This window comes from Chlamydomonas reinhardtii, chromosome 5 (genome assembly GCF_000002595.2).
Source record: "Chlamydomonas reinhardtii strain CC-503 cw92 mt+ chromosome 5, whole genome shotgun sequence".
NCBI lineage: Eukaryota > Viridiplantae > Chlorophyta > Chlorophyceae > Chlamydomonadales > Chlamydomonadaceae > Chlamydomonas > Chlamydomonas reinhardtii.
In genome coordinates, this window is record NC_057008.1 from 3,226,262 (window position 1) to 3,242,544 (window position 16,283).

General features: G+C 63.4%; 4 protein-coding genes across 5 annotated transcripts in view; 2 read left to right on the forward strand and 2 right to left on the reverse strand.

Moving 5' to 3' along the window:
- The window catches only part of CHLRE_05g239950v5 (uncharacterized protein), a 5,636-nt gene extending 2,446 nt beyond the window's left edge, over positions 1–3,190 (reverse strand). Inside the window, exons 1-4 of the mRNA XM_043062355.1 lie at positions 2,797–3,190; positions 2,110–2,507; positions 989–1,823; positions 8–583 (exon numbers count right to left, since the gene is read on the reverse strand). Of these exons, the coding sequence (XP_042924918.1) occupies positions 8–583; positions 989–1,823; positions 2,110–2,492 (1,794 nt within the window). The 5' untranslated portion in view covers positions 2,493–2,507; positions 2,797–3,190. The remainder of the gene's footprint in view (positions 1–7; positions 584–988; positions 1,824–2,109; positions 2,508–2,796) is intronic.
- Positions 3,191–3,334: 144 nt separating this feature from the next.
- On the reverse strand, positions 3,335–6,130 carry CHLRE_05g239978v5 (uncharacterized protein). Of its 2 annotated transcripts, none has more exons than XM_001697658.2 (5): positions 5,894–6,130; positions 5,756–5,795; positions 4,884–5,623; positions 4,653–4,722; positions 3,335–3,949 (listed from the first exon to the last, which is right to left on the reverse strand). In XM_001697658.2, exons 1-3 carry the CDS (start codon positions 6,101–6,103, stop codon positions 5,406–5,408), a joined length of 468 nt encoding a protein of 155 aa, XP_001697710.2. In that variant the 5' UTR covers positions 6,104–6,130; the 3' UTR covers positions 3,335–3,949; positions 4,653–4,722; positions 4,884–5,405. The 2 variants fall into 2 exon arrangements, with proteins under 2 accessions (XP_001697710.2, XP_042924919.1); XM_043062356.1 differs by having other exon boundaries at positions 3,335–4,034.
- A 112-nt stretch (positions 6,131–6,242) lies between these two features.
- Positions 6,243–10,002, forward strand: CHLRE_05g240000v5 (uncharacterized protein). Its single transcript, XM_043062357.1, has 8 exons — positions 6,243–6,423; positions 6,543–6,629; positions 6,937–7,082; positions 7,411–7,450; positions 7,735–7,787; positions 8,132–8,282; positions 8,711–8,823; positions 9,005–10,002. The coding sequence occupies exons 1-8, from the start codon at positions 6,370–6,372 to the stop codon at positions 9,336–9,338; spliced, it is 978 nt and encodes a 325-aa protein (XP_042924920.1). The 5' UTR covers positions 6,243–6,369; the 3' UTR covers positions 9,339–10,002.
- Positions 10,003–10,150: 148 nt separating this feature from the next.
- CHLRE_05g240050v5 (uncharacterized protein) lies at positions 10,151–16,192 on the forward strand. The gene is made up of 7 exons (XM_043062358.1): positions 10,151–10,655; positions 11,206–12,035; positions 12,389–12,428; positions 12,767–12,835; positions 13,327–13,439; positions 13,896–14,662; positions 15,106–16,192. The coding sequence occupies exons 1-7, from the start codon at positions 10,491–10,493 to the stop codon at positions 15,393–15,395; spliced, it is 2,274 nt and encodes a 757-aa protein (XP_042924921.1). The 5' UTR covers positions 10,151–10,490; the 3' UTR covers positions 15,396–16,192.
- The last annotated feature ends 91 nt before the right edge of the window (positions 16,193–16,283 follow it).

Consider the following 16,283-nt stretch of genomic DNA (forward strand, 5'->3'; position numbering starts at 1 on the left):
GCGTTACCACCGGCAGCGCCGTCGCAAAGAAAGGGGCGGCTGCAGCGCCCGCGAAGGTAACAGCGGCGGAGGTGGAGGCGAAGGCTGCGACAGCGGCGGCGGCAGCGGCGGCGGCGGCGGCGGCGGCGGCAGCGGCGGCCGTGCCGACGCCGAGCAGCATGACGAGCAGGCATGCGGCCGTGGCCGTCGGGGCTGGCTCCTGGTCTGTGTGCTGTGTGGTGGCCAGGAAGGGGCCGGCCACTTGAAGCACGAGGCCGGCAGCAGCAGCAGGCACATCACTGCTGCTGCCCGCGCTGCCAGCGGCCACCGCTGCCGCCTCCGCCCCCGCCTCCGCCGCTGCCCCCGCCGCTGTCGCAGCCTTCGCCTCCACCTCCGCCGCTGCCACCTTCGCGGGCGCTGCAGCCGCCCCTTTCTTTGCGACGGCGCTGCCGGTGGTAACGCCGCCGCTTCCAACGGCCGAAGGTGGCGGTCGCTGGGGTGAGGGTGGCACCGCCGTGCGGGGGCCGAGCCTCAGCAGGTGTGAGGCGTTGTAATCAGTGAGAATGCAGAAGCGGATGCCACTCTTGCACATGTACGTGTACGCCTGCAAATAAACAAGTGCGAGGGTGGGCGGCGCCATGTGCAAGGAGGGGGTGAAGCCACCCACAAAACAACACATGTGGAAGAGAGCGAGCACGACATGCGAGGCTTCTCATCAACGTATCTATCGGCGCGGAGAATGCGTCAACGCTGGCACTCAAGTCTCAGCTAGCTAGATAGCGCAACCCTCGGCGGCAGTGGCGGCACAATAACACAATCTGCAAAGCGTAGACGCGGGCCTCGCGGCCGCTGGCTTTGTTTCGAAGCTTTGTTTCTGCCGCCAAGCGAGCAGAACCCACACCTACCGCCGCAGCCCACCTCTGACAGCAGCAGCAGGCGGCAGGGTACGTAGGCTCACCCGCGTCATCACTAGATAGCCAGCTAGCTACCACCCTTACTTCGCACCCACCTGAGCGAGCAAGGCACACACTGCGCCGTCCTCTTGGACCCACATGTCCAGCAGATCGATGGGTGACCCGTTCCGCGACAACGCGGCCGGTTTCGTGACCTGCAGTAGGCAGCAGGCGGCTCGCCGCGGCGGCGGCGGTTGCTCCGCCGCCTTGATGACTACCCCTGCTGCTGCTGCGCCGCCGCCGGTGCTGCCGCTACTTGCGGCTGCTGCCACAGCAGCGCCTGCTGCTGCTGCTGCTGCTGCACCGGCGCTGCTGCTGCAGCTGCTGTCTGCGTCGAAGCACGCAAAGAGCATGTACTCCGGGATCAGCCGAGCGTTGGCTGCTGCTGCTGCTGGCCCCTCACACAATTGAAGACACACCTGACCCTGCTGCTCCGACGGCTCCCTGCGAAGCGGATTCTGCTGTGCCGCCCATTCCACACTTTTCACGCCTCTCGCCCAGAAGGCAGCAGCAGTTCCCGCTGCTGCCTTCTGGGCGAGAGGCGTGAAAAGTGTGGAATGGGCGGCACCGCTGGCGGCCCCAGGCCCAGCAGCGGCAGCGGCGGCCTTGGAAGCGGCGGGCCCGGCGCTGCCAGCGGCGCCTCTGGCTCCGCCGCCGCGGCCGGCGGCGGCGGCGGCGGCGGCGGCGGCGGCAGCAGCAGGCCCGGCCCCGGCGGAGGCGGCCCCAGCAGCTGCAGCGGCGGCGGCGCCGCTGTTGTTGGCATGCGTTCGCTTTAGCAGCGCGTTCAAAAGCCTTCGCAGTGGCACCATCAGGATCGGGATGAGGTTGAGGTAGACATCAGCCTCATTGGATAGAGTGATGGGCTCATCCTCCTGCTGCGGCGGCGGCAGCCTGCGGCCATATATACATGGCAGCAGCGGTTGAGCGGCGGGATGGATGGTGGGCAGCACGCAAACTAACGTCAGTCCCCATGCTGGGAATGAATGGACGTACGAAGCCCAGCTGCTGGTTATGTTACTAGTAAAGCACGTAGAAGCTAAAGTGTGAGCCACGGTTGTGTTGTGTTGCGGTGTGGTGTGCTGTGATAATGACTTCCCTAGGTGCGCTTGCGCAGCCCACAAGAACACATCAACATTACATCATATATAATGTCCAACCAATCAACATGACTGCTCACTCGCAAGGCCTGCCGTTGGCGTCACAGAACAGCTGATCTGCCATGCTCAGCAGCATCCATAATATGCAGTCCTCTAGCGGGATGCTGCTACTGCCGCTGATCGAAGTGTTGCTGAAGCCGCCGGCGGCTGCGCCTACGCCTCTGCTGCCTGCCCCACCGCGGCCGCCGCCGCTGCCGCCGCCACTGCCGCCGGCAGTCGCCACCACGCAGCAGTCGTACAGGCTCCTGACCAGCGCCCAGTCCTCCGGCGACACATGCGTCCAGGCCTCGCATGCGGGGGGGTCCTTGAGGCAAACAGACTGCGACGAGCTTCCGGTGCCCGCCGCCGGCGGCGGCGCCGCTGCCGGAAGGGGCGCGGACAGGAACGCACGCGGCTGCAGCATCCAGTTGTACTACTCCTGCAGGTGGGTAGGCGCACACATGTAAGTAGGATGCCTCAAATCCCTGTGTAGACAGATCCACACTTCTCGCTCGATGGATTGTGTATTGAACGCGTGGGCCAACCGCAGGCCGTGCGCCCTCCCCTGCCCTGTCCCCACCCGGCGGCTTTGCAAGGGTACTGTTATCGCGGCCCAAAACGAACTTCCTAGCGGCCCTCTCCCTCCCGGTGCATGGTTTACGTACACAACTTCACACAACTCGCGTGGGTCCTTGCAACCATCCTGGCACCTCCTGTTTATAGATCACCTGAACGCACACCGCCTGGAGCGGCAGCCAATGCTGGGACGCTCCCGATGTCGCGTCAGACAACCGCCAATCGGCAGCCCCAGCCAGTGACGTAGGGCCAACCTGGTGGCTGGTAGATGATGCAATTTATTGCGTTGCGCTGACCAGCTTGGCTACTCACGTCGGCGAGTGAGCGCTGGCGCGCGCGCGATTATTGGTTGTGCTATCGAGGCACAGCAGCGCCCGACGTCCCACACAACATGCGACCACGCACAAACATTAAGAGAAATGCTGTGCCTCAAATCAGCATCGATGGCAGGTTCCGCGGCGGGTCCCGGTGTTCAGTAGGCGGCAACGACTTACTTGCAGCCTCAAACGCACTGGCCTATACAGAGCTTATGCGGACTATCTTAGCTATCTCATCGCTTGCTGTTAGTGCTTGCTGTAAGCTGGCCATGGACGCCGGCGCCCATCTCGTGGGCTCCATGCATGGCGGGTGGCCGGGTGCCTCGGCTGCTCAGTGATTGGACGCGCTGGTGGGGTGGTCAGTCGCGCGGGGTGTCACGGAGTGCCCGGTTCGTCACTCGACGCCATCCATGCTACGCCACCCCGCGCGATGATGACACACGCACAGCCGCGCCTTCGCATCCCCCCGAAACCTCGCTCGTTCGTACACAGGCAAAGCTAGCAGCTCTAGTGCTCGCTCCTGGTGCTCTAACCTCTATCTCTCGACCTCCAATATGAGTGTGGACATGCTTCCCCTTGCCCAGGGCAGTCTCTGCTGGCGCGGGCGGGGCGACGTGCTTCCAGTGCCGCACAAAGGCCCCGTAGTCCTGAGTTGCAACTGTAATAAGCCGCAGTAAGGGGCAAGTGCCTCAGCACACACCACACACACGGTAGGCTCCGTCGCGCCGCCTTACTATCCTAGCTACTAATGGCCCGCCCTCCAAGGAGCATTGAAGCGAGATCACGCCTAACCCTGCCTGGGCACCGGGAACCTAATACCGTAGACTCTTCTCCTGCGACCCCGCGCAGTGCCTTGCAACGGCGCCCCACCCACCTCAGGGTGATCGGCTACCGCGCCCGCTCGCTACGTCCATACCCCGCCGCCGCATCCGCTCCACGTGCCCGCTTTGGGAGGTCGCAGGGGTGAGGCACCAGAGCGCGCGGGGCACTGCATACGCCATGGCAACGGCGGTGCAAGGGGCAGTCGGGCGGAGACTCAACGCCGTGCTTGCGAATCCACGGCAGCAGTCGGGCTGCATGGGCAGGAGGCCACATGTTGCACACGTGGCGGTGTGTACGATACGCGCATTCACGCATGCATGCTCAATGGCACAAGGGGAGATGCAAGGGAGTGCACACGCTAGCTGCAGTGCTCGTATCTTGTAGATGCCCTCAGGCACCCGGCATCTACACATGCGTAGATGACCCTGACCGCGGCATCTACACTTAAGCCCCCAAGCCCCCCAAAACGTCTACGCTTCCCCCATTTTTGCGCCAAAACCGGCCAGAAACGCCTACACCTGCGTAGATGCGCGGCACCCAAACCCAAACATTTTTCTCCGCCTTCGGCGGATGTTGGGCAGATGTCTACAGTGTAGATGGAAGATACGAGCACTGGCTAGCTGCTTACGCGGTGCGTGACGGCACTCCGGTCTATTGGATTGCGCATGCGCAACTACTGAGTTTCTTGAGTAGCCGTCACCAACGCACCTCCGGACTCAACGGAGTCAGTGGGGCCGCATGGACTTCAAGCCATGTAACATGCTCAATGACACACGGGGCGACGGGGAGATGGGGCGCGCCTCCGATGCATGCAGCACACGCACCCGGTCGCACCACCCGGCGGGACACCCGGTAACCCAGGCACTCACATGTCACCGGCTCCGGCGTCCAAAGTCGTTCGCATTCACAAAGATTATGCTGGCCCTCGCGCATCGCGACCTGCACTGGGCGCGACATCATGCACAGCAACACGCCGAGCACCGTCGGCGCGTGACGACGACCGGAAGCAACGCTTGAGCCGGGGTATGCATATCGGGTCTGACACCCGCCTAGTGAGCCAACATGCCAATCATTAAGACCCCGTTCCACCCGACGCCTACCTCTTGCGTGCCTCCTGCTCACTGCGACCCAGTTGCTGCGTGCGTGCAGGTCTCCGGCGCGGCAGAGTGCAGCCAGGAGGTCGGCACGGCGTGGTTGGTTGGTCGCACTCGCACCCGTGCATCCACGCCACCCATTCACCCGTGGGAGCCCTGCAGCAGCTACTGCCGCTACAGCCGCTGCTGCTGTTGCTGCCGCTACTGCCGTTGCTGTCGGTGATGGCGGCAGTTGGCGGCTTGGCGCACGAGGCAAACGCGCCACGCCGGGGCGGGCCACGCCGCATGCGCCGCATTCCTGATTGTTTGAAGGCGGCCGCTGCGGTGCCCGCCGTGCGCGGGGCTCGGCAGCACCGTGCAGGTCAGGATCTGGAGCGCTGGCCGCCGCTGCCGGCTTCTCCTGCAGAGGAGCCGGCAGTTGCGGCGGCAGCCGCGGCAGCTCCTGCTGCAGCTGCAAGGGCTGCTGCTCGCTCATTTCTACTGCGGCGGGCGGAGCCCGCACTTCCACAGCCCCTTTCTCCGCCGCTTTCACGCCCTCGGCCAGAACCAGGCCAAGCCCACGCCCGCCAGCGCAATGGCAGCTCCCGCCCAGTCGCCTGTATCGGGTTTGTCACCGTCCACGGCCCAGCCCCAGCCGTAGCTCATGATGATGAACACGCCGCCATACACGGCGTACACCCGCGCGAAGGAGGCGCCCTCAGGCTGCAATGTCGGGATGACGCCGTACGCCACCAGCAGTATGGCGCCTGGGTTTGGGGGGTGTTGGTTGGGCCGGGGGGGGGGTCGTGTGTGTGCGGGGTTTGGAAGGTGGGGGTGGGTGGCTGCGTCGCCTCAACTTGGACTAGGGTCTGCCTTGCTCTGTGCCAACCCCTGCTTACCGCCCACATAGTAGTACCAAGGCTTCTTATTGCGGATGGTCTGCAGCATTGGGCAAGTAACATTTGGGGGAAGAGTGAGTGGCGGTCCGCGGTCACGTGCGCAGCGCCAGGGGTGTCAAGCGACCGGCGTCAGCGTACCTGCCAACATAGCCACCCGCCGCCAATCTCTGCGAGGCCGGCCAAGATGAACACGCCTAGTGTCCAGAACACTTTGCCAGCAGTCCATTGTATGCCTGTCGCTACGGCTGCAGCTGCCGCAGGAGCTGCAGGCGGCGATGGTGAAGGTGGGGTTGTTGGGGACTCCTCCAAATTGTCTAGCAGCGGGTTTGGGGTTTCGCGCCGGTTCATGATATGTGTGTTGCTATACAGAATTTAAAGAAACAGTGAAAGAAAGCGGGCATGGCGAACCAGGATTGAGTTCCAAACCCGCGCGGGCATGGGACTGGCAGCCTTTTACGAACTGCCGTTACAATTGCCTTAGACAGTGCTAAATCGACTCGTGAGCAATGCTGACTGTGGCTGACAGCTTCAACTAAGACTGACGCGACCTTCGCATGTGTTCATTTTAGCGTTGTCGCCACTTCCCTTAGCTCCTTGTGTGGGCCACGGCTACGATGGTCAATTGGAATAGTATTGGTCACTTTTTCGTTTATGAAGGATACCTATGGGTATGTGTCTTGGACGCATGCCGACGAACACGAGCCTAGCACACGAGTTCATACGGTTGCCCCCCATGTATTGAATCTAGAAACGGCAAATAGCACTCCTGGCTTGTTTCTGTCAACAGGACTGGCTCACAGCGGCGGTGGCCATCGTCATCAACCTGGTGGTCCCAGCACAAATCGACCCGCTGAACCGCGTCTATATGCCAAATGTGAGGCGACGGACAGGTGCTAGTGGGGTCGGATGTAGCGCGCGGGTGTCTTCGAGTCGAGGCAGGGGAGGCGAGAAGGGCTCGAGCAGGGGAAACTGCGACCGTGTCACGTGCCGAACCAGGCCAGGGGTGCACAGACGCGGTCTGTGAGACTGTGAGACTGCAGCCTTCGACAGCGGGTGCAGGTGCTGCCACCCCATTCGCGATGCGAGCTAAGTCACGATCTCCCCTCGAGGCCACCTCCTGACGTGCCACGCTGCCCTTCGCCCCTGCGCGCGTGCGTGCGTGTGTGTGTTCTGCGTGCCAGGACCCGACGCTATCGTACCCGCTGGAGGATTCCTCCGTGCCCACCAGCGCTCTGTACGTGCTGGTGTTCGTACTGCCGGCGGTGGTGTTCGCGGTGGCGGCCTGGGTCAAGCGTTGGACGGTGCCGAGCTGGGCGTTCGTGGACTGGTGCGTGGGTGTCAGCTGGGAAGGTGTAGGCAGCTGCGGGAAGCTGGGGAAAAGGAATGCGGGGGAACGGGCGTGGGGAACGGGCATGGGGAACGGGCGTGGGGAAGGAGCGCGGGGAACAGGCGTGGGGAACGGGCATAAGGAACGAGGGAGAGTGATTTGGACTGGCCAGTACGGTATGGGCCAGGAGGACTGTCCAACTGTCCTTCGAGCTGGCCTTGGGTGGAAGCGTGAGCTCAGCAAGGAGCTAGCAGGGGAGGGGCACGGCGTGTGTCGCGGTGTTATGCTCTACAGCGGCATGCCCTGGGTGCTCGTGTTGCCACTGCAGGCACCACGCCGCGCTCTCCATAGCAGAAGGCTTCGCATTTGTGAGTGGTTTGCGAGCGAGCGCTCTAGCCCCCTGATCGTTTGCATACCGCATGCCCTCATGCCCCATACCCTCATGCCCCATAACCCGATTCCCCATGCACGGGCAAGGGCACGGTGTCAATCAGAGCTTGACAGAGCCGGACAGCCCTCACCAATCCTTGCTCACCGCCCCCTGCATTTCTGTCCGCCGTGTCGCCTGCCCCCCTCCGTCTGCTATGCTACTGTTCCTGGCTGCGCCTTCACTTCTTAAATGATCATGAATGTAACCCCCCCCCTCGTGTAGACCACGGGCTTCAAGCGCTGGATCAACCTGGTGGGCAGGTACCGTCCCAACTGGTGAGAGAGGAGGGCACAGGCGATAAGTGGCACAACAAATCGACGCAGCCGGTGCATGTCATCCATCCATTGTCGCACTGAAGTCCTGTCGTCCTGCGCCGTGCCTACCGTACACCAGCCCACGTCCCACTCGCGCCGACGTCCATGCACGGCGGTCCCCACCCACCCCCATACACACCTGATGGACACGGTTGAATGGGGATGGCAACAAGCTACACCAAACTCTTGCATCCCGTCCTTACCTTGTCATGATTTCAAACCCACCCCACACCCACAATCACATACACACATGCACACACACACGCGTGCCTCACACGCCCCCCCCCCGCTCCCCCCCTCCCCAGGCTGGCCACGCTGCAGGCTGGGGACCAGGGCGAGATCGACGACGCGCGGCTGAGCTACCCGTCCGGCCACTCGGCCTACATGTTCTTCTCCATGACCGTCCTGGCGCTGTACCTGGTGGGCAAGACCGAGCTGCTGCACCGGCCAAGCCAGGTGCGGGGAGGGGGGCGGCGGAGGGGGGGGGCGGCGGGTGTGGAGTTGTGGGTGTGGGTTGGGGCTGGTGGGCGGGGCTGCGGGGCGGGGGTTGTAGATACCAGCCCAAACCAAAACAAACCCAATGCAATAGAGCGAGGAGGAGAGCGCGGGGGGCAGTGTGGGTGTGGGGTGTGTGTGGGTGTGGGGGGGTGGGGTGGCGCGTGGGTTTGAGTGTGGGCTGTGGACGGGTTGTGGAGGGGCGACGGTGTGTGCAGCACGGCATGTTGGGTGGAAGCGGGAAGCCGGCGGCAGCCGGCAGTGCCCACACGTCGCTTGCTGGTGACCCCGCCCTGTGTGCGGCATGTCCTGTGTCGCCCTGCCCACCGTCCTGGACCCTCGACCGCCTGTGCACCGCCTTTCACAACTTCATGCATTCATTCTCACAGCTGCTGTTCTTCAAGGCCATATGCGCGATGGCCCCCATGGCCCTGGCCGCCTTTGTGGCGGTGAGCCGCGTAGCCGATTACAAGCACGCGCCCTCCGACGTCAACGCCGGATGGTGCGTTTTGCGCTTCTGGAAAGTGCTAGTATGCTGCATCCACAAAGGGAGAAGTACCATGCGCCTCAATCTTCTATTAGCGCCCCGTTGTATGATGCTGTGCGAGCCACGGAAACCGCGTTGCGCGCGGTCTGCATCCTTGCTGCCCTGCTCCTACCGATCCCCTCCCATGCTCCCACAGCTTCATCGGGTTCGTGTGTGGCGTGTTTGCCTACTTCCTCAACTACCCCTCGCTCTTCGACCCCGCCTCTGCGCTGCCCAAGCGGCGAGGCAGCGCCGTCGCCAAGGCCGCCGCAGAGCAGGCAGCTGAGGCGGCGGAGTACGGGCCAGTGCCGGGGGCACCGGGCGGCAGCGGAGGCGGAGGCGGCGCATACGGCACGCCGCTGCAGCCCCGCATGACGGAGACGGCGGAGCAGCTAGCGATCATGTACGGCGCGAGTAGTGGCGGCGGCGCCGCGTCGAGGAACGGCGGCAGGAGCGGGGGCGGTGCGACCGCTGTCAGTGGGCGATACTAGTGGGACAGATTGGGAGAGGCGCGCACACCGAACGTGTCTTCCAGTTGCTGAGCAGCCAATTTGGTTTTGTCGATCGATGTTTTGTAAAGTCGTAATATGTTTTGGTGAGTGCCGTATGGCTGCGTGTGGCTTGTACGCATGTCAAGCACGCTCCGGGCGAGGGTTCGAGGTGCCGGTGAGTTACAAGTCACTTACGACGCGAGGGGTGAGGTAGCCAAATGGTGTGATGGGACAGGGTAAGGAGCAGGTTTGCGTAGTCCCGTACACTAGTGTGCGCATTCTCGTCGCCCACTCAGCATTAAAGTGGTGGCGTCAAGGCATGAGCGCGCGGCGCGGTGGTGGCCATCGGGTACGGGCACGTGATCTCAATACACGTCATCACGGTGATCTACGGTGGTGCCTTGACGGGACATATACGTGACTGGATGACCGATGTTGACTGGATGACCGATGTTGACTGGATGACAGGACTTGGAGCGTGGAAACGCAACATGTCCTACCTGTGCCGGGCGCTCGGCCATGAGTGCTCACTTTGCGTGAATTGCTGTGAAGGGACAATTGACAAACGCGTGCAGGGTTAAGCTGCATTTCTTGGGTGTCAGACATAGCTAATATCAGAAGCTTGGATGCCTCAACAGCGCGAAACGTGGTCCTTCAAAAGGTTTAGGATGCAGTCCAGGCGCCCGCGTCTGTCTCCCACCCCCTTCCCCAGCTCGCCGTGCCCCCCACGCCACACGCAACACACCACGCCATGCAGATAACCCTTTGCACACAGTGACAACTTCTAATTGAAAAGCTGAGAAACGGACGATCCTCTTATTGCTATTCATCCGTGTTAACCGTGTCAACAAGGGTCAACAATCAGTCCAAGACTTCATGCCCTCCTGAGTATCTATATCATAATATGCACGCATTATCTACCGCATTAGCTTGGGTGACGTGAAAAGGAGAAAACGGCTGCTCCTTCGCGCGCCACCATAAATGGCGCCAATATTAGGGGCGTTCCTAGATTATGTGCCTTTATCGCCTCAATTCATAGGCGAACCAGGCGCTCCTACTGCGTGGCACGGCGCTGCTCTGAACGACTACCATGCATTCCACACGGCGCGCTGTCTCGCCACGGGCTTTGCCATTTTCGTGGTGCACTGTTACATGTATGTGAAAATCATACATGGTCAGCCCAGCGCCGCTCTGCGACTCGCGTTGACCACGCTGTCGACCGGCGCCTACTTCGCTGCGGTGCTGCGCCTTCACCCGTGGCAGCCCTACTGGATCCGCGAGCTGTCGGTCATGCTGGCGCAGCTCTACGCGTGGAAGGTAACTGGGGTAGAGCTCGCTGCTCGATTGATGTTGCGCGTGCACAAAAAGCGAGGCGGGGCCAAGCCGTGGGCTGCTGGGGGTGGGTGGGGGGTAGGTTCATGGGTCGCGCGTGTGAAGGGGGGGGGGCGGGTCAACGTTTATGTGGAGTACGGAGCGATAAAATCACACACGTTGGTTGGGAGTAAGGCACGCACGGTAGGCACGTGGACCAGCGTGAGCTAGCGATGCCGTCCAGTTGCATGGCGTGGCCATACGGCGATCCCCGATCACGCCGGACCAGCGGCACGGGCGTTGGGGTCAGGCATGCAAGAGACACGGGCTTGGCATGGCCCAGCTCAGGCATGCATCAGGCGTGTCACGGGGCGTGTCGGTCTTCCCCCTCCCACACACGCCCTCTCCCCCACTTGGGTTCGGTTTAGTTTGGCCTGGTACTTAAATACCACCACACACACACACACACACACACACACACACACGCACACACACACACACACACACACACACACACACACACAATAACGCCCCCCCTTGAATCCCGACTTCTCAGGCCACGGACCTGGCGCTGCTGCGTCACGGCGAGCCGCTCCGCCGCTTCTGGCCCTTCCTGCTGTTCGACGTGCTTGTGCTGCGCCCGCCCGCACTGGTGCTGCCCGGCAGTAGCAGCAGCAGCGCAGACAGCGGCAGCGGCAGTAGCAGTAGCAGCGCCGGCAGTAGCGACAGTTGCAGTAGCAGCAGAAACGGGGCAGGCGAAACAGGTGCCACTGCTGATGGGACAGGTGCGGCGAGAGGGGGGGAGAAGGAAAGGTGCCAGCCGGGTGTGCGGAGGAGGAGGCACGGGCAGCCGAACGTGCCATTGGGGTCCAGCGTGCGTGCTCTGGAATTCGCTGCTGGTGCTACTGCTACTGCCGTGGACCCAGCTACGGTCGCCCCCGCGGCAATAGCAGGATCGCCGCAGGCGGTAGCGCTAGGAGCTGCAAAGGCGAAGCTAGGCGGCGGTGAGCAGTCGCATGCGCATTCGTCGGGGCGACGGCGAGCCGGCGATGACCCATTTCAAAAGCTTCCAGCAGGCGCGGTAGGCTCGCAAGCAGCCACAGCAGCAGCAGCCTCGGCAGCAGCAGCAACCTCAGAAGCAGCAGCAGCAGCAACTCGTGCTCCGGCTGCGGGAGCAGCAGCTGCAGCAGGGGCGGCGGGGGCGGCGGCTGCGCCGCGGCAGGGGGCGGCGTTGCGGGGGCCGAGCAGGCAGCCGGGGGCGGCTGCTGCTGCCGTGGGGGTGCTGCCGCGGCTGCGGCTGGCGGCGCGGGTGGTGGCGGGTCCGCTGCTGGACTTTGCTCGGGCCTACTGCTGCTGCGAGGCAGCCAACGCCTACCTCATGCACAGGTGGGGTGTGGCGTGGCGCGTGGAGGGGCTGGGTGTGGTGTGGTGCGGTGGGGTGGGCGGGGTGGGGCGGGGTGGGGCGGGGTGGGGCGGGGTGGGGTGGGGTAGAGTGGGGCGGGTGTAAGTGTGGGACTGGGTTGGCTGGTGGACGGGTGGGTAGTTGAGGAGCACAGGAAAAAGCGGTCTGCGGGCTGTGCTGTGTGTGTCGATCAGAATTGCACCGTGTAGGCACCTGCCTGGTGCCGTGTGCCGCCGGGCACCACCTTGTGCCACGTGACGTGTGACGTGTGGCGTGTGCGTGTGCATGTGCGTGTGCATGCGCGTGTGCCATGTGCGTGTGCCATGTGCGTGTGCAGGCGGCCGGAGGACGTCTTGGGCGCGCAGTACCTCACACAGGTGAGTGAGCGGTGGTGAGGATGGGCCTCACCAGCGCCCGGCCCGCCGGTAGTCGTGCTCCAGCCGCCGTTGCGAGAGCTTCTTCTGCTTCTGCATCACACATGTGGGATCCTTCGTTGCATTTCACGGTTGGCATTGTGGCCCTGCCGCGGCCCTGCCCGCCTGGTCCGATGCCCGCCTGTCCTCCCTCCGGCTGCGGCGGCGGCGTTTGCCAGACCGTGTCACCACGCACGCACGCGCACATGCATGTCTGTCTTTGCCACGGCGTTTCACTACTACAACCGCTGCTCACATACACACACACACACACACACACGCACGCTCCCACGCTCTTGCAGGTGCTGCTGAGCTGCTGCTTCGCCACAGCGCTGTACTGCCACCTCAGCTACTTCTTCCACTCCATGGAGGTACGGCGGGTGGGGGTCGGCTCGATGGGGGCGGGGACTGTGAATATCAGTCCTAAAACCAAACGAAGCTAAACGAGCGGAGCACAGGCAGAGGCGTAAGTGGGGAGGGAGGTGGGCACGGGCGTGTGTGTTTCGTGGGACTGGGGCTTGGCGTTGGGTGGGGCACGGAGCGGCGACTGATGCGATGGGCCTTACTTACTTTGGGCACCGTAGGTTGAGGGCGGGAGGATGAGAGGAGGAGGGGAGGAGGTTGTGGCGCAGCGTGTGTGGTTCGCGTTTGGGCATTTGCATTCCAGTGGTGACCCATTGTTGTGTGCCCTGCGCTGTGCGATATAGCCTCAAACCCCTCACCACGCAAGCCCGCCCGCTTTTACACCAACCAGAATCAGCAACACAGTAACAGTAGCTTCAGCAGCGCACACACACACACACACACACACACACACACGCTTACACACACAACTCGCCTCCCTCCTCATCCGCTCGCTCAGATGCTGTGGCTGGCCGGCTTCGCGCTGGCGGGCGGGCACGAGTTGCCGCGGTGGGCGCCGCTGTTCAACGCACCCTACTGCTCGTCCAGCCCCGTGGACTTCTGGAACAACAGGTGTGTGTGGGGGGGGTTGTAAATACCAGCCCAAACTAAACCAAAGCCAACGAAAACGGGAGTGCAGGCAGAGGCGTTAGTTGCGAGCGATAATACTTATGGGATGTAGGCCGAGGCGTCGTGGAGTAGCAGGGCGAGCGGCGCCGGCGATAAATGTCGCCGCCCGGGCTCGGTGACGCGCACAACAGCACAAGGGGGGGGAGGGGGGGTTATGTGCCCGAGCCCAAGAGGTCTAAGCGATTGCAGGGCAGGGGTGGGGGTGCAAGGGTGTTGATGGTGGCAGGCGGGTGTTTGCGCGCCCACATCTTTATACACACATACACACGTATTCAAACACACGCGCGCGCACACACACACACACACACACACACACGTGCACACGTACACGCTAACGTACGTATACTCCTCGCTCACTTGCTTGCTCCACTGCACATGCACACCCTCGTGACGACCCAGGTGGCACCAGGCGTTTCGGTGGTGGTGGACGCGGCTGGTGTTCACGCCCGTGCGCCGCGCGCTGACACACGGACTGGACCGGCTGCAGCAGCGCTACGGCACTGACGGCATGGGCGCCGGCGCCAGGACGGCTGCAGATGATGGTGGTAACGGTGGTGATGGGGGTGGTTGTAGCCCGTGGAAGGGGCGGCAGGAGGAGCGGCGACAGAAGGAGGTGGGTCAGGAGGAAGGCCAGGAGGAGGAGCGGAAGCAGCAGGGCGAGGGGCGGGCGCTGAAGGCGGCACCCCACCACTTGCGACGCGGCGGCGGCGGCGGCGTGTCTGTGCACGTGACGGCGGCGGCACATGCGGCTGCGCACGTGCACGTGTTCCCCTCACCCGCATCAGGATCACATGCGCACGTGCACGGCGCGCACAAGGCGGAAATACACACAGCCCAGCAAAACTCCTCACACGCGTCAAAACGCAAAACCGGCAATCGCAGCAGCGGCAGCAGCAGCAGCAGCAAGCACGCCGGCGCCAACAAGGCCAGCGGCAGCAGTAGCAGCTCCCGTCGCGGCAGCAGCGGCAGTAGCAACATTACCAAGAGCAGCAGGAGCGGCGGTAGCGGCTGTAGCAGCAGGGGGCTGCTGCTGGGTGCCCGCCTGGCTCGGTGGCTTCTGGCGCGGCGGCGGGGCCTGCAGGTGTCGGTGCCCACGGTGGCGGTGTTTGCCTTCTCAGCGCTGTTCCACGAGTCACTGCTGTGGATCAACTTTGGCCGGCCCACAGGTGCTTGGGTTTGTGGGTGCGTGTGTGTGTGTGGGTGGGTGTTGGTGTGTGGGCGGGTTGGGAGCAGGTTGGGAGTGTGGGCTGGTTGGGGGTTGGGGGTAGGGAGTGTGGATGGGCTTGAGGGCGGGTTGGGTGTGTGGGCGGGTTGGGAGTGTGGGCGAGTTGGGGGTTGGGAGGGTGGGAGGGTGTTGGGCTTGGGGCGGGTTGTGTGGCTTGGGGGCGGGTTAGGACTTAGGAGTGTGGGGCGAGTTGAGGGTGGGGGGTGACGGTTGGGTCAATGCGCAGATGCACCGCCTGGAGCAGGGTTTCAGCAGCTGCACTTCGCGTCTGAGCTTCACCAGGCACTGGGCGTCGAGCTGTTGCCGCCTGTGCACCACTTTAGCTTGCTGGCGGGTCCTTCCTCCTGATTGCTCCTCTGTATCAACACGCGTCCCTCTCTGCAGGCGAGCAGGCCGCGTTCTTCCTGCTGCACGCCGCCATCCTGCTGCTGCAGCGCGCCGGACAGGCCGCAGCGCCGCGCCTGGCCGCCGCCCTCCGCAGCCGCCTGCCGCGCCCGCTCCGCTGCGCCGCCTGCCTGACACTGCTGGCGTCCACCTCGCCGCTGTTCTTCGCGCCCTGGTTCCGCAACAGCTACCACCGAGAGCTGCGGGTGCTGTTCTACGGCCCCACGCAGTGGGCGGTGCGGGTGTGGGCGCTGGGCCGGGCGCCTGAGGCCGTGCGGCTGTTCTGGTAGTGGTGGCGGGGAGTGGTAGTGGTAAGGAGGGTAGTGGTGGTGGTAAGGGGGGAGTGGCGTTTGTGCTGGCGTCATGTGGACACTGACTTGAGATGTGGGGGGATGGTTGGGGCAGGGGGGTGGGCGTGCGGAGAGGGGCGCGTGCTTGGGATGGGAGGGTGGTGAGCAGGCGAGCGGTGTGTGCGGTTGACATGGGTGGACCTGAAGAATTTGTGCCGATGCTGACCCGGCTGCGTGTGAGCATGGGGGGCTGGCCGCATTGCCATGCTGCCAGCGCTGCACGTTTCATGAAGAAACTGCTTATTGCGCTGCATAGCTGGTGTGGCTACATACGGTAGTTGAAGATTTCGAGCTGCTGCATTGTGAGTGGGCGCGGAAATGCACCCGGGGGCGGCAAACGAACCCGGGCGCTGCAAGCCACTTCGCTTGTGCTGTTTCTGTGATATACGCGTGCAACGCGTGGGCCCCGTATCCGGGGAGTGGAGCGGGGAGACTGGATGTGCGTGTCGGAAACTGCACTGGTTACCTACAAGCAAAGCCCCCCTGTTTACAAGTCTACAACACGGGACGCTGTTGAGGTGCTAGACCAAGGGCGCACTGACAGCGGCGCGCGCTGGCGTTGACTGGACGAGCGCAGCCGCTGTGATGGAGGGTCGTACTCAAGGTCGTACTCGGTGATTTCTGTCCCGGACTGGCGAGCCTACATGATAGTTGGCGGTGCTGAGACTCAGTCGACATGCGATGCCGCCCCGACATCGATGGGGGCAACGAGAGGGCAGGAGGAGGCCGCGACACGAGGGGGCCGCGCACGGGGCCGCGGGCTGCTGGGAGAATGGGCATCGCAGTGATCGCACACACCGCTTTTTCCTGGCGAGGCAATTTCATACT